The following is a 15,201-nucleotide window of genomic DNA, read 5'->3' as shown; positions in this document are numbered from 1 at the left end:
ATTATACTTTGTTTTGGTAATGTAAAAACCTGTTATGCAAAATCCACAGGTTTAATTGTCATGTTGTTGAGAAATGAAAGATTAGCAATGTTCTGCTACCTGTAGCTAAGTGTCTTCAAAAAAAGGCTAAACAAGTACGATGTTGAGCACAATATTTCACAGTTATGTACTTTCATACTGTTATGAACATTTTAATGTAGAGTCAGGGTCGCTCTCTGAGTCTAAGTGCACAGTTTACATCATGCTGCATAATTTCTAATTTAAAAAAAGTATTAAATTAGAAAAAAAAGCTAAATACAAGCACTTTTCAGCAATCATCAATGATAATTACTATTCTTCAACAAATGTTCATGGGCAAAATTCAGCAATTTCAATAGAAATCCATGCAACCCTAAAATTTCACACAGCAACTTTTGAACACCACTGTATATAACAGAAATATTTTAACTCATCCACCCTAGTCTATATTTGCATGTTTGAGACATTTATTTCATGGATGCTTTACCTCAGTAGTCTGGCCCCAACCGCCCAACTCCTGCACTTGTTGGATCTGTTTGATTTGATTCAGTGAAGGCTTGGGCTGAACAGGACAAACCGTTTCTTTGGACCACTCATCAACAAGCTTATGCAGCTCATCAGTGAATGTGCTCTTTCTGTTGGCAGAACCCTGGGCTGAAGGACTCTGGTCTGAAAACAAGATGAGGGAACTGTTAATAAAATATTGATTGATATTGATATTGATATTGAATTAATAAAAATGCTAGGGCTGCACGATATATTTAAATTATTGATATATTGCAAATGTGAACATTGCAAAATACATATACTGAAACAAGGGTGTGTGTAGGCTACTTGAAGGGATACTCCAACCAAAATGAAAATTTTGTCATTAATCACGTATCCCTATGTTGTTCCAAACCCGTAAAAACTTTGTTTGTCTTCGGAACACAATTTAAGATACTTTGGATGAAAACCTGGAGGCTTGAGACTGTCTCATAGACTGCCAAGTAAGTTACACTGAGAAGCTCCAGAGAAGTATGAAAATCATCATCAGAATAATCTATCTGCCATCAGTGTTTCAACTGTAACGTTATGAAGTGACAAGAATACATTTTGTATGCCAATAAAAATAATAATTACTTTATTCAACAATTCCTTTGTCAACAGTCTCCTCCACATCACTCAAACTACCTACACTCTTCTGTGAAAGCCGCGCCACAAGGATGCACTGTTTCTATGTGTATTTATGCTATGATCTGAAAGAAAACAACGCATCCTTGTGTCATGGCTGGCAGTCTATGGGAAGGTCTCAAGCCTCCCGGTTTTCATCCAAAACATCTTAAATTGTGTTTGAAAGATGAACAAAGCTTTTACAGGTTTGGAACAACAAGGGGGGTAAGTGATTAATGACAAAGTTTTCATTTTGGGGTGGAGTATCCCTTTAAATCAAACACATTACAAAAGGTCAAAGTTTAGTTTGACACGTATAGCAGAGAATTGCTTGACGTTAAAAAGACTTAATTAAGTCTTTGATGTTAAAAAGTGAAAGAAGTTGCAGAAAACAACTCTTTGCCACGTCGTCTTGATGTCTGACTCACACCTGAAGCGTGCACACAAGCCAAATCTCGCACAGCGTCTCTTCAGTTATGCCACATGTGCAAAGCGTGCATACACACAGACAAGTTTCAGACACTGCACGAACATTGAGTTTATTTGTCTTTCAAATCTCCCTCATGTTTGAACAAACACATACACACAGAACTATGTCAGTAATACCCATCTTGATGATCTTTCTTGTAAACCCAGTCAGTTATGTTTTAAATAAATGTAAACAGTGGAGAAAGAATTCATCATGCTTGCACTGGATCCGTGCAGTTGGATTTAAAGGGACAGAAGCCTATACATGTACAGTAAATACGTGCTGCTGAATATTTAGATTGTGGAAATTAAGTATCCAAATATTAGATGCCTTAAAAACCTTGATAAATAGTAAATAAACTTTTTTTTTTCTTTACAAAAAGTGCAAAGTGACGAGTATAAAAAAAGAAAAATGCACAACAAACTTGTATGGAGATTTCTCCATCTACAGATTTTTCCCAGACCTTCTTTTCTCTGTAAAAATACACAGTCACTACTTAACAGTCAGATGTCTGTATGAACAAAGGCACAGATCCCTAAACAAGACCAAATCTGCAGATTAAACTTTTTTTTGTAGAAGCATGTGTTAAATTTGAACAAGCTCCTCAAGACTACACCACACTATGAACGAGAAGCTCCAAAAGACACAGGCGGAATGTACAAAACATGGTGACATAATTAAGTAAATATAATGGGCGATATACTGCATCACCAAAAACGATTGAGGTCATGTACATGTATTGTGCAATAAGTCAATATATTGATTATTGCCACAGGCCTATATTCATAGTAACATTTTAGTAACAAAAATGTCTTTACTGATATTTTTGGTTAATTTAAGGCATTGCTAAATAAAGTTTTTTTTTTTTTTTCGTTTTTTTTTTTTCAAGAAACTAATACGTTCATTCAGCAAACTTGTAAACAGTAGTGAGCATGTTCTATAGGTTTAGTACCATTATTAGAGGTCAGTGATGGGGATTTCTCTGGCTTGCAGCATGAGAGAAGCCTGTTTTGCTCTCCACCAGAATAACTGCTAGACTGCTGAAGACTTCCTGAGGGTTTTTAAAAAATCAAAAGGAAACATGGTACAAGTGAAGTCTAGTTACAACAACATCAAAACAAACAGCGTTTTTTCTAACTCTCCCTCTAATACCTTGGTGTGTGACTCCGTTGTTATCCATGTGAGAGTGGGGTCGGGGCCGAAGCTTGGCTTTGGCAGGCCGGGGTCTGCGCGGGGACATGGCGAGGGGTGCGGTAGGCAGAGAAGAGGTACGGGGCAGCGTCATGGACAGAGGTTGCTTTAGAGAGCGGAGCTGCCTGTACAATTCCTGCAGCTCTCTGTTCTGCTGTGCCTGCAGGGACACCACTTCTTTGATGTGTCTACAAAGATAAAAGAGAGGAGGCATCAGTACCAAAAGAGAGGAAAAGAAAAACAGCATTGCAGAATTCTAATTCTCTCACTTCTCTCTCAGCTTGTGGAGTTCTGTCCTCAAATCTTCATCCTCCACCCCGCTCTCATCATCGCTGCTGCCCAGGGGCGAGTGTGCGTGACTCCTGGACAGGTGACTGGGCGCTGTAGTTCTCTTCTCGTCTTTCTCGCCATCTTTTGCTTTCGATTTTCTCCTCTCTCGCTCGAGGTCAGGTGACACGGGGGAGCTGTCGGTCAAATGTTCCTCTTTCTGTTCGGCCTGGGTGACTGAGAAACGCCCAACGTTTCTTTGTGAGATCCCTTGGCTTGGTTCAGCATCCTGTGATGGAAGGGGCTCTGCGGACTGGGACACTGGAATCACCTATGAGAAAAGAAAACTGGAACAGTTGATCTTCCACGCAGTATAAATTATTAACACTATACAGTACATATAACAAAAGACAAAATGAGTGTAAACTTGGTGCACTGAAGTCAAATTGGAATGCTGGCGTTTATGAGGTACGTACATGAACACTACCGAGGTTAGTAAAGTTAGAATTGAGAATTTTAATTTCAAAGTTAGAAGAGTCATTTGAACAATCATGGCAGAAGCAAACTGTTATTTATTTTTATTGTCCACATTTAACACTTATATAGACTACCATTAAAAAAAGTTAATAAGCAATGCATCAAAACACTAACATACACAACATACATACATTTTACCCTCAATGCACATCTTTCTAATTTGTCACAGTAAGCCTGAAAATCTACCTTTGACAGATCACAAATGTATATCTATGTTTACAGTTGTCTGAGTTCAAAGGCTGAGCTTTTGCAAAATAAGAAAGAATACTCTAGACAGTATACAGTGTGTGTGAAGATATGATGATAGTGATGATATAATGATGATAGTACCTGGAAACGGCCTCTGCGTGAACACGGTTGGTCATTTGTAGATGCCTCCCTATTCTCCTTCATCCCCTGGCTCAAGTTGCCATCTTATGATGAATAACGAGAGAGACGCAAAGACGAGGGAACACAATGACAATAGTAAAAAAAAAGAACATACAGAAAACACAGTGTATTTGGTATAAAAAACACAAGCACACAAACAGACAAGACAAACACACGAGAGACACCACAGACACAGAAAGGTGGCATTAATAACTAAAGCACACAAGAGATCTTTGACTAACAAGTATCCATGCATGTTCACGTGCTATTATTATAGAGTCAGCATGGCAAATTACACCATCACCGACAGTCGGTGGACATGAATAAGAATATGAGTGTCGTCTCAAGTGTCATGCAGAGTGTGATGGGGAATGGGTGTGGGGAAGGGTGGCAGGGAGCAGCTTTAACAGTGAAATCAGTTCAGGAGAGAACAATCTCTGTAGTACAAATTCTAAAACATTAGAGAATAATGAACACAAGTCATATGCCCCCATCCATCCACACTCACACGGTTGCATTCATCTGTCAGATTCTAATATCACTGCCTGGAGAGCAACAGTGATACCAGTCAGCATGTGTGAATTATTTATATCTACTCAGAGTGTGTATACAGAAACACTGTATCATTCCAGGGAATATTTCTAGGTGATGATGGTCCCAAGTTGTTTTTCATGATACACAACCATATATGCACAAATCTAAACTGTTGCTCTATTGTTTGGACTGATGGTACAAAAAATTTAATTTAGGTTAGTATGTTAGGAATAGCATACTACTGAATTATTTAAGTTTATGTAATGAGCACAGAATGCAAATGTTCAGTTTTTATAGAATAAAATTAAAATACAAGCAATAATGAATTACCTTTTAAAATATTAAAGTTTTTATCAGTCTGGCATTTTTAGTTCAAAATTAGATAATTTAACATAACTTTTTTTCAAAGATACCACTGAATGTATAGCATTCAAAAGTTTAGGGTCTGTAAGATTTGTAAATATTTCTTATGCTCATCAATGCAACATTTATTTTACCAAAAAACAAAACAAACAGTAACTTCATGAAATATTATTACAATATTTCAGCAGTCATTCCATATTCTACTACAATGATTTAATGTTCTAGAAATTAGGAAAAAAATGTAATTATAACTAAAATATGAATTACACATATTGTATAACATTTGTTGTATTCACTATATTTATACAACATTTCTATTAAGGTTCAGTATTTGTTCGAAATATAAATATTTGGTAACAAATGTCTTTACTGTCACTTTTGATAAATGTAATGGCATTGCCCACATGTAGCATTTATATACATCACATTAATTCCTTGCTGAAAAAAGAATTAATTTCTAAAAAATAAAAATAAAAAGTCTTACAGACCCCACACTTTAGAATGGTAGAACAACATGTAACAATTGTAACAAGTTTTCAAACTTATCAGTGTATACTGTGTACTGTTTCACAATCTACTTTTAAAACAAAAACTGCAAGGACAGCAGTATGCTAGGACTCCATTCCAAACATACCCATGGACATGCAAAAAATATAGTAAATAAAACCTTGCAAAAATCTACCCAGGTAAAGAACAGGATATAATCTAAAGTTCTTGAAGAAAATTAAAATTATTTTAAAATGTTTTAATTAAAAAAAGTTTGCAGCTGTTATTTTTGCATTAGAATAGACAGAAATGGACATGATGAACAATTAGTAAAATATCAAATAAACAGGTGCAAACTTCAGACTCTGGCCCATGTTGCTTATAAACAGGTGTGCTATTTTTGCGATTGCAGGTGCTCTTTGTGAGCGAGGCAGGGTGCAGGAAGGTGAGGGGCGCGGGCACTGCAATACTGCACTGCATACGGTGGGACTGGAGACTCAGATCCAGGTGCGACGCACAAGGGTCATCCTTCTTAGATTCTCTCCCCTTTCTACACTCCTCTGTTCTTACCCCTGGGTAACCCATGCAGACAAAACAAAAAGGAGGCTACAACATAAACGTTAATGAACAGCAGAGCAATTCAGTTCAAACAAGAACTAAAGCAGGAAAAATGTATGGCTGGGTGATGCAATGATTTCAGTACAGACTAAACAGCAACAACCACTTCATCACGGCAGAACTATTAGGATTAATAATTAATTATTAGTTCTAACGGTATTATTACAAATTAAGAAATCCCTATCTAGCAAGGTAAGAGTCAGCTACATTCATTTGGCTACATAAACATTTGTTTCAGGTCAGTGCCCACCCACACCCCTCACTCGCTCTCTCTTGCGCGCTTCCTGCAGACACTACCTTGCTGGACTCTGGGCTTCTTGAACAAGCTGGCGGAGTGGCGCAGTTTGCATGCCCAGCTTTTGAATTTGCGAGTCCAGGATTTCTTGCTAACAGGATTTCTGATACTAGGACATGTCAGGTTTAGGCCAAAATATCCACCTCCTTCATTGTGCTGCAGCTGCTGTTGTCCAGGCCACAGGGGGACAGGCGGCTGAGAAGAGGAAGGCAAGAGAACATCTCCAGGGGTGGAGCTTTCAGTGAGGGAAGGGGGAGCCTGGACACCACACATGAACAAGAGGAGGCAAACAAATTTAAGAAGTGTGTGAAATGGCTGAAACAAATCTGAAATGAATTACATCATAATGTTAGAAATGTATAGTGTAAATAAAATAAAATAGATTGGGGCAAAAAAAAAAAAGCATTATGTCACTGATCTGTTTTGTGAGATAAACACACACTACTTACACTTACAGATGATTCATTGGGCACTTTCGGGGATCCAGGCTCCTGTGGAGGGGAAACTAGAGAGCATGGAGGGGATGTAGAAGAGAAGGATGATGCCGGCTGGTGTTGCACAGCAGACGGGATCGTCTCCTCTTCACCTGCTCTCTCCCGCTCTCCATCCGAAGAGGTAGAGGAAGAGCGAGGGGTGGTGGAAGAAGTGGAGTGAGGGGAGGTGTCTGAGGAAGTTGCAGGAGGAATGTTGGGGGGCTCTGAAAGCTCGTCAACTGCGGTGGAGGCCGCAGCAGATCCCGAGGTGGAGCTGGGGGCAGGAGCAGAGCCGCTGGTGGAGCCACTTCCCAGTGCTGTCCCACTACCACTGTGTTCCTGATACAGAAGAGTCCTCAGCTTCTCATCCAGTGTCTTGATCCGGTTGTCCACAAACTCGATTTTGGGTGGGCCTTCGCTGTCTGACTCCGCTACCGAGGAGGGCTGGGCTGGAGAGGGTGTGAAAGTGTGGGAAAGGGCAGGAAGAGCCGTTTCAGATAGAGGCAGGGGTGGGAGAGAGGTGTCTGAAGATGGATGGGCGGGGGCACTGTCTTCCCCCTTGGACAGCTCAGACTCCAACTGCTGTATAGACATCTCCTTCTGCACAGCTGGAGGCACTGCGGTTTGTGTCATAGGCGCCATATCATGTGGTATCTGCTGAGGTAACATCTGCATTTGCTCACTGGGAAGCTGTTGCGGGATCACCGGTTGAAATGCAGATTGAAGCTGTTGGGGATCCTGGGTCTGGAGGCCATGCTCTGGATGCATGGTCAGTAACGCTGTGGTTTCTTGAGACACACACTGATCTACCTTGGGCTGTTGGATTTGCTCAGCAGTGGCTGTTTGAACGCCGTGTTGCTGCAAGAAAGCAGTCTGTTGCATTGCCTGCTGTTGAGATTCAACTGGTACTTGTTGGTGAGAAACCTGCTGAACTTGGGCAGTAGGCAGAGCTCCCTGCGTAGGTACGGTCTCCACTGGCATTGGCTGTGACAGTGTTTTTGACTCGCTAGACTGGAGTGTAGGTGGCTGCGGAGTGACCTGGCGCACTGGCTGAGGCATAATCTGCTGTTTCTGAGCATGTTCGGTGGTGGCCATTGCTGACTGTAGTGTCTGGGTTTGTTGAAGTACATCTGTTGTCTGCAAGGGTGCCATTGGGGTTTGTGCTAGAAGTTGCTGTGAAGTATCAACGTGGGTCACCAGCGACGCTGGAGGGGTCCCACAAGTGGATAAGGTAGAGAGGGGCTGTTCAGCCTCAACTGTAGCTTTTCCTTGGTCCATGCTGGAGCCGACGAGAGCTGCGACTGCAGGGAAAGGAGCAGCAGAGGTGCTGGAAGCCATGACAGGGACTGGGCCAGCAGGTAGGGCAGCAGAGGAGACTTGCTCTGCTGTTGGCAAGGCAGTGGGTGTTACATCTTTTTGGGCAGCAATGGCTGAGGCTGACATGGATGCAGGAGCTGATACAGTAGAGACTGGAGGAGAGGATGCAGACAGTGAAGAACTTGGGGAAGATGCTATCCCAGCAAAAGACTCGGAACGCTGATGGCTCTCATGATCTGATAATACATTAGACAGAGTAAATATTCAACAGTTGTCAAAGACAATTAACACAATTCTTATTAGTTATCATCACTATATCTCTATTTTAACAGAAAGCTAGTAGAAAGTAAACAGTAGAAAGGTTCTCAGTTCATTATAGTTTGGATTATGTAGGTTATTTCAATTGCAAATATCACTCCAGGCCAAAAGTAATGTGCGTCACAGTGAATTTTCTACCTCTCTCTGTTTCTGTGGAATTGGGAACTCGGGCCTCTCCCACTGGAGGGGGAGTGGAAGCTCCCTGGTTGGAGTGTGAGTCACGATGGCGAATGGTTTGGTTAATGAAGAATCGCCAGCGACCTACTGGGGAAGACTGAGGCGCTGAATCCACTTCGGAAATTAGGAAAATAGCACATAATTATTTATTTTACTATTAATTGTTACAACAGTGTAAAAAGAAAAAGTCTCGGTTGATATATATAATTTTTTAATCAAGATAAAAAGATACTGAAGTTATGAAGTTAATGCAACTTTACCCCATCTCAACTTTATTCTTCTGTTTTATTTGTGAGAAGATCAGACTGATTACAGTGTAACTCACTTGTTGCACTAGATGGGGTGCTCACATGGAGTTGCTCCAAGGACCCAGTCTGAGACAAATAAAGATGTAAAATCAAACATACACTACCATTCAAATGTTTGTGTTTTTAAAAAAGAAATGAATACTTTTAATCAGCAAAGACACATTAAATTGATCAAACATGATGCTAAAAACTTTTCTTTTTCAAATAAATGTTATTATTTTAAACTTACAATTCATCAAAGAACATAAATAAACAATATGTTGTTTCTTGCATATAGTTAAAACAAAATAATGATGATAAAAATATCACCAAAACTACATAAAGGAATAGTTCATCCAAAAATGTACATTTCTGACAACAATACAGTTGTGAATGACAGACCTGTGAGTGAGTGCTTAGTATTCCTTGAGCTTTCTTCACTATAGCTCTCAGCTCCTCAACAAATTTATCTTTTTCAGGCTCAAGGACAAAATCCTCCTCCACCTACACAAAACACGTTGTTAAGACATTTACTGGTGTAGACATACTTCTATAGCAAAAGCCACAAGTCACAAATTCTCTTAAAAGGTTTCTCAAAAAGCAAATGAATCATTCTAGCTGCTGAACATATTTAACCATATAATCTGCAATGTCCTCTGGTGCATCTCCTTCAATGTCAAACTTGAATGTGACCATCTTGTTGCTGTGAGTCTCCAACTGACACTCTACCATGTTGTCCCCTGTGCCTGAGACCTACAATACAGAGAGTTTATAGTATGATTCAATTTATATTTACATAAAAAGTGAAGTGAAGAAAATTACAAATATTGTGATATACCTGCAACATGCTGAGTTGAAAATGATTTTTTTCAGCTTTTTGACAGGATGATCTCCTCTGAGATTTTACCTTATCTTGTTTTCCACTGACCCATTGTGACTGGGTCTCATCTCCATTGGCAGGAGCAGAGCTAGATTTATTAAAATATTTAAAATCAAATCATAGATCACATTATTACATATGTTACAAAACAATCAAATAATACACAACTGCTTACCCTGATGAAGAGCCCCTATTGGCAGACTGATTTAGGCTCTCCTGTTAAGCCAGAGAAAAGACAAACACAAGAACAGCCACATACCAACAGAAAAGAAAAAACAAAAGACAAAATATCAGTTAAGTAATGAGTGCAAATAATAATAAAATAACATTTAAATAATCCATAAGAAAAATAGCAAAGTAAGTGCAAACCAAAAATAGAACTGTCTTTAATTGAAAAGATGAAATTGTAAGTTTGATTTAAGTTTAACTTTGGTTTTGCAGGTGTAAAAAGTGTTAAAAAAAGTAGTGGGTCTTGCATCTCAAGTTAACAGAGTTAGAAGAGATAGATGTTTGTATGCCTTCTACCCTTATTAACATGTTCTGCAGAATCCTCACATGCACATAAATGGGTAACTTTTATATACTGCCATATTCGCTGGTCAAAAATGTGCACTGCTATCGTGCAACACTGCATATCTGAAGCTAATTCAAGGTGCTTTTGTACCTGAGCAATGCCCAACAATGCAGCGTCACTTTCTGCCAGCGAGGTGGTGGGCAACACAGATCCATTAGAGTCATGGGACTGTGAAGCACTGAGAGTAGGAGGGGAAGCAGGGATCATATCAGCAGGCCTTGTCTGGTTTAGCTGTGCCTCTACTGTAACAGGAATTCCTGAAACTGGGACAGGTTGTAGGGCTGGGAGTGTGGCAGACGACTGAAGGGAAGTATGATATGGACTTGGGGGGATCTGTGATGGAATAAAGCCAGTTTGGGAGTAAGGAGGCTGCTTGAAACTCCCAGTAGCCTCTATGTGGGTCGGTGCCTGTTTACTTGAGTGTGCTTGTGACTGCATGCTAGTCTGTGTGTGCGCTGGGGCGGGAAGGGTCAGTTTCAGCTGGTTCTGTGGGGAGGGTGTTGGACCTGAGACCAAATGACTGCACAAAGGTACAGTTCCAGCTTGGGTCTGAGGTACCTGACTGGGTGCAATGTGAATCGGGAGCATATGCTGGAGTACTGGTTGAGGCTGACTAGGTTGTTGGTGGAGATCTTGTGGTAGGACAGCATTGGGTGGCAGAAGCTGCTGCACGGGTTGGGTCTGATGCTGATGGTGCAGGGGTTGCTGTTGCTGCACATGGTGGGCTTGAGGCAGCTTCTGCTCATATGGTTGGGCAGTCTGGGGTTGTACCGGAGGCATGGACTGCAAGAGTGTCTGCATTGAGGCCATACTAACCGGTTGTTGCTGAGCTTGGATTACTGGCGGCGCCTGGACCTGCATTTGAGATTGGTTTGACTGTTGTAAAAAGCACTGTGTGGACGAAGTGGCCATCGGGTTAATGGTAGGTGCGAGTGACATAGGAGACAGTACTGCTTGCTGATATTGCTGCAGATGCGGCTGTTGTTGTTGTTGTTGTTTCACAGATTGTGTGAGGTCTAGCTGAAGAGACTGGATGGTTTGTGAAGCGACAGGTGCTTGAGCATATTGTGTGGGTAGAAGTGTAGAAGCAGCTGGGACCGTGGCATGCACAAGAGGCGCAGGAGTAGTTGACCCTACTGCAACTTGACACTGGAGAGAAGCTGCAGCCTGAGGTGGTACCAGCTGAGATTGGGATGGAAGGGTTTGTCCTTGTGAGACCATTTGTGTTGGAGTCGGGATAAAGGAATGAATAGGTTGCGGTGTAGGAACTTGGGTTGGAGATGTGATCTGCTGGGTTGGTTGTGGAACTTGCAGCTGGCTTGCTTGAATATGGCCTCCCATTGACTGCGTTGCAGGATGACTTTGAGTCTGCAAGGGAATCTGACAATAAATTGCAGGCTCTCCTTGACTTTGGATCTGAACTTGTGCTGAAGGTTGAGCTGACATCTGCAGTGGTACCTGTTGCTGAATGAGAACTGGGGCTGGTACTTGACTAGGTATTGGAGCGCTAACCATTTTTGGTGCTGCCTGAACCAGGGTTGGTACTTGTAACTCTACCAGAGATGGTCTGTGCGAAGCCTGGGGGAGGACAGCTTGTTGCTGCTGAATCAAGACAAGCTGCTGCTCAGTTTGTTGTTGAGCAAGATAAGGCTGAGGTTGTGGGGGAATCATTTGTTGAGAGTGCTGAATCTGACTAATCTGTTGGATCATCTCCGTAGGCTGTGCTTTCACTAGGGTTGCTTGCTGTTGTCCGCTGTGATCTGCCAGAGGAGCACATTGCTCCAAATGTTGTTGCTGTAATAAAACTTGTTGCAGTTGTTTTTCGGATAGTTGTCGCTGTAATTCAATCTGGTGTTTTTGCATAAGGAGGTGTTGCTGCATATGTGACTCTCTTTGTTGTAGCATTGTCTGTTGTTGCTGTTCGGTCTGTTGTTGAAATATCTGCTGTTGCAGTTGTTGATCTGTCGGCTTCTGTAGTTGTTGCTGAAGAACATGTTGCTCTTTCTGCTGAGACTGCTGCTGCTGACTTAATAAAGTTTGTTGCTGTTCGATTTGTTGCTGCTGATGCAGCTGCAGTACTTTTTGGTCTAAGTGTTGTTGCTGCTGAATGAGCGCTTGCTGCTGCTGCTTTTGTAAAAGAGCTTGCTGTTGCTCCAACTTTTGGTGTTGCTGCTGCTGTTTAAACAAAGCCTGCTGCTGCTGCTCTAACTGTTGCTGATGTAAAATAGCTTGTTGCTGCTTTAATTGGAGTTGCTGCTGTTGTTGTAGCAAAGCTTGCTGTTCCAATTGTTGTTGCTGCAGAAGAGCCTGTTGTTGTTCACGCTGCTGCTGTTGCAGTAATGCTTGTTGTTGCTCCAATTGCTGTTGCTGAAACAAAGCCTGTTGCTGCTGTCTCTGCTGCTCCACCTGTTGCTGTAAAATAGCCTTTTGCTGCTGCTCTATTTGCTTTTGTTGTTGTAACGCTTGTTGCTGCTGCTCAATCTGTTGCTGTACTGCCAAGTTTTGTTGTTGCTGCAGAAGAATTTGTTGCTGCTCAACTTGTTGCTGTTGTTGTGGCTGAATATAAACTTGCTGTTGATGTTGTTTCTCCATTTGACTTTGCAAAACAGCTTTCTGTTGCTGCTCCATTTGTTGCCTAATCAGAATTTGCTGTTGTTGTTGCTCCGTCAATTGCAATGGCTGTTGGATTGTTTGAAGTACCGGCGGCTGTTGTACCAATGTCTTTACCAGGCTCTGCTCTTGTGATTCAGACATTTGTTGCAAAAAAACTTGCTGTGCCTGCTGTTGCTGAGTCTGATGCTGATATTGTTCCACTGGGGGTTGTTGTACTGACGCCTGATGCTGCTGTATCACAAGTTGCTGTTGGGGTTTGCCTGTAGTTTGTTGTATGTACACTTGCTGTTGTAGATCACTTTGCTGAGGGTTGGTCATTGTTTGCTGTTTCTGCTGTGGCAATGGGATATATGGCTGCTGAGAAGTACTGGAATGTGGCTGCTGTTCCTGGAGTTTTTCTACATGCTGTGGCTGTTGTAACAAAACCGCCATTTGTTGAGCATGGTCCGTTTGCTGTGGCAACAACACCGTCTGGTGCTGCTGTATTATATTTGCCTGCTTTTGTGGTGTTGGTTGCTGGATGTTCAGTTGCAATGTTCCAGGCAATTCTGACATTACCCTCTGTTGCATCTGAACAATAGTTTGCTGGGGCAAAACATCAGAGGGTTGTACAGAAGCAATAGTAGTTTGGGTCTGCATAGGTGGCATGATTTTGCCTGCTGATGCTATAGGTTCTCCTGGTGGGATGGAGGAAGTGAGGACAGTCATGGGTGCCTGGGGTGATATATGGGGGATGTATGACTGTGACTGTACAATAGAACTGTGGGGAGTGGAGGCATCACTGGGTTGGGAGTGTAACATTTGTGAGGATGTAACATCTGTTGAGTATTGTGGAAGGGGCTGGTGGGGAAAACATATTGGGATATTATTTGGTAAGATTGGATAGGGCAGAGTATGGTGTGGGGAAGTAAGTAGGGATGGGAGGGAGAAAAAGAGAGAGTAAGCATTAGTGCAGTTCATTAATCTTCTAAACAAGATCATAATCTACTAATCATCCATTCAGGAGATTATGGAAAGCAAAAGATATTAAACAAGATTCTGCATGTGGAGTCATTAGGTTATTTCTAGACTGTGTTCAGCCTACGATCAATAATGCGTTTTTTTGATTATATGCCTCATCAGATCACAGGTACTGTAGCTGTATTCCAAGAATGAAAGCCATTAAATATGTTGTTCAGGTCAACCCAGTCCACCAATAATGCTGTACTCAAAAGGACCATTCACACATTAGCCCTGCAATGCACCAATGGTTTTTGAATGACGGCAGCAGTTTTAGTCAGGTATGCCAACTTTTCAGTTTGAAAAACCCAAATTATACTTGATGTGGTCACACTGTTTTGATTTGTTGTTTTGCTCCTAGTGGGAATAGGCCTTAAAGGGCTAGTTAACCCAAAAATGAAAATCAACCTATAAATTACTCACCCTCAAGTCATTCTAGGTGGATATGACTTTCTTCTATTAAGGAAATCCAGTCAAGAGTTATATAAAAAATTATCTTTGATCTTTCAAGCTGTTAAATGGCACTTAGCGGGTGTTACAGTGCATCAGTCCAAAAGAAGGTGAAATAAAAAGTGCCCATCCATAAAATGGGGGGATGGGTGAACAAAGGCTTCCTGTAGAGAATCGATGTGTTGTGGAAAGAAAAAAAAATATATACTCAAAACGTAATAATCACTTGCGCCAACAGTTGTACAAGGAAGCAGCTCCGGGAGGATGACGTATGAGGTTAGCATTGCGTATGCGCTGGTGAGTTTGTTAACAGGAGCAAAGGAGTCAAAGTTTCCTTACTTTAGCAAATGAAAACCAGTCACGTCTTGGCTTATATCGAAATCCTCTGACATTCTTCTTTACAAATCCTTGTATTGTACTTCCAATTAGTGACCATTGTTTTGTTTTGATCTCTCCCCTGCATTTCCATGTGCGTCACTTCTGAGCAGCGCACACTCAAAGCAGACGTCATACGTCATCTGTCTGGAGCTGCTTCTGTGTACAACAGTGAGAGCAAGCTGGGCGCTTTTTTGTGATTATTATTTTTTCATTGCAGAATAGAACATGGTCAACATGTGTGACACAACTTAACTATATACAAAACCAGGGTTTGTATATGTATAAAATGAAATAAATAACAATAATGAATAAATAAATAGATAAATAAAATAAATAAAAGGAGGAGAAGGAAGGGGGGGGGGGTTCAGTTGATAGCACCAGCATGGATCTAAGATTAGGATGTGCGCTTTTTATTTCACTTCTTCATGACTGATCC

At 41.3% G+C, this 15,201-nt stretch overlaps 1 protein-coding gene across 7 annotated transcripts in view; it reads right to left on the bottom strand.

Moving 5' to 3' along the window:
• The window catches only part of wnk3 (WNK lysine deficient protein kinase 3), a 45,674-nt gene that overhangs the window by 3,215 nt on the left and 27,258 nt on the right, over positions 1-15,201 (bottom strand). For 2 of the 7 annotated variants that reach the window (XM_026241896.1, XM_026241902.1), the window contains 14 exons: positions 10,416-13,778; positions 9,927-9,967; positions 9,710-9,839; positions 9,508-9,624; positions 9,274-9,375; positions 8,910-8,958; positions 8,546-8,698; positions 6,749-8,325; positions 6,302-6,557; positions 3,965-4,047; positions 3,100-3,428; positions 2,792-3,018; positions 2,592-2,690; positions 506-687 (listed from right to left, as the gene is read on the bottom strand). In XM_026241896.1, coding sequence (XP_026097681.1) covers positions 506-687; positions 2,592-2,690; positions 2,792-3,018; positions 3,100-3,428; positions 3,965-4,047; positions 6,302-6,557; positions 6,749-8,325; positions 8,546-8,698; positions 8,910-8,958; positions 9,274-9,375; positions 9,508-9,624; positions 9,710-9,839; positions 9,927-9,967; positions 10,416-13,778 — 6,708 coding nt within the window. The remainder of the gene's footprint in view (positions 1-505; positions 688-2,591; positions 2,691-2,791; positions 3,019-3,099; positions 3,429-3,964; positions 4,048-6,301; positions 6,558-6,748; positions 8,326-8,545; positions 8,699-8,909; positions 8,959-9,273; positions 9,376-9,507; positions 9,625-9,709; positions 9,840-9,926; positions 9,968-10,415; positions 13,779-15,201) is intronic. The other 5 variants (XM_026241900.1, XM_026241897.1, XM_026241901.1 and 2 more) reach the window with 5 other exon arrangements.

This window comes from Carassius auratus, unplaced genomic scaffold (assembly GCF_003368295.1).
Source record: "Carassius auratus strain Wakin unplaced genomic scaffold, ASM336829v1 scaf_tig00000254, whole genome shotgun sequence".
NCBI classification, from domain to species: Eukaryota; Metazoa; Chordata; class Actinopteri; order Cypriniformes; family Cyprinidae; genus Carassius; species Carassius auratus.
Note: the sequence above shows the minus strand (reverse complement) of the source record. Positions and strands in the feature narration are given on the sequence as shown.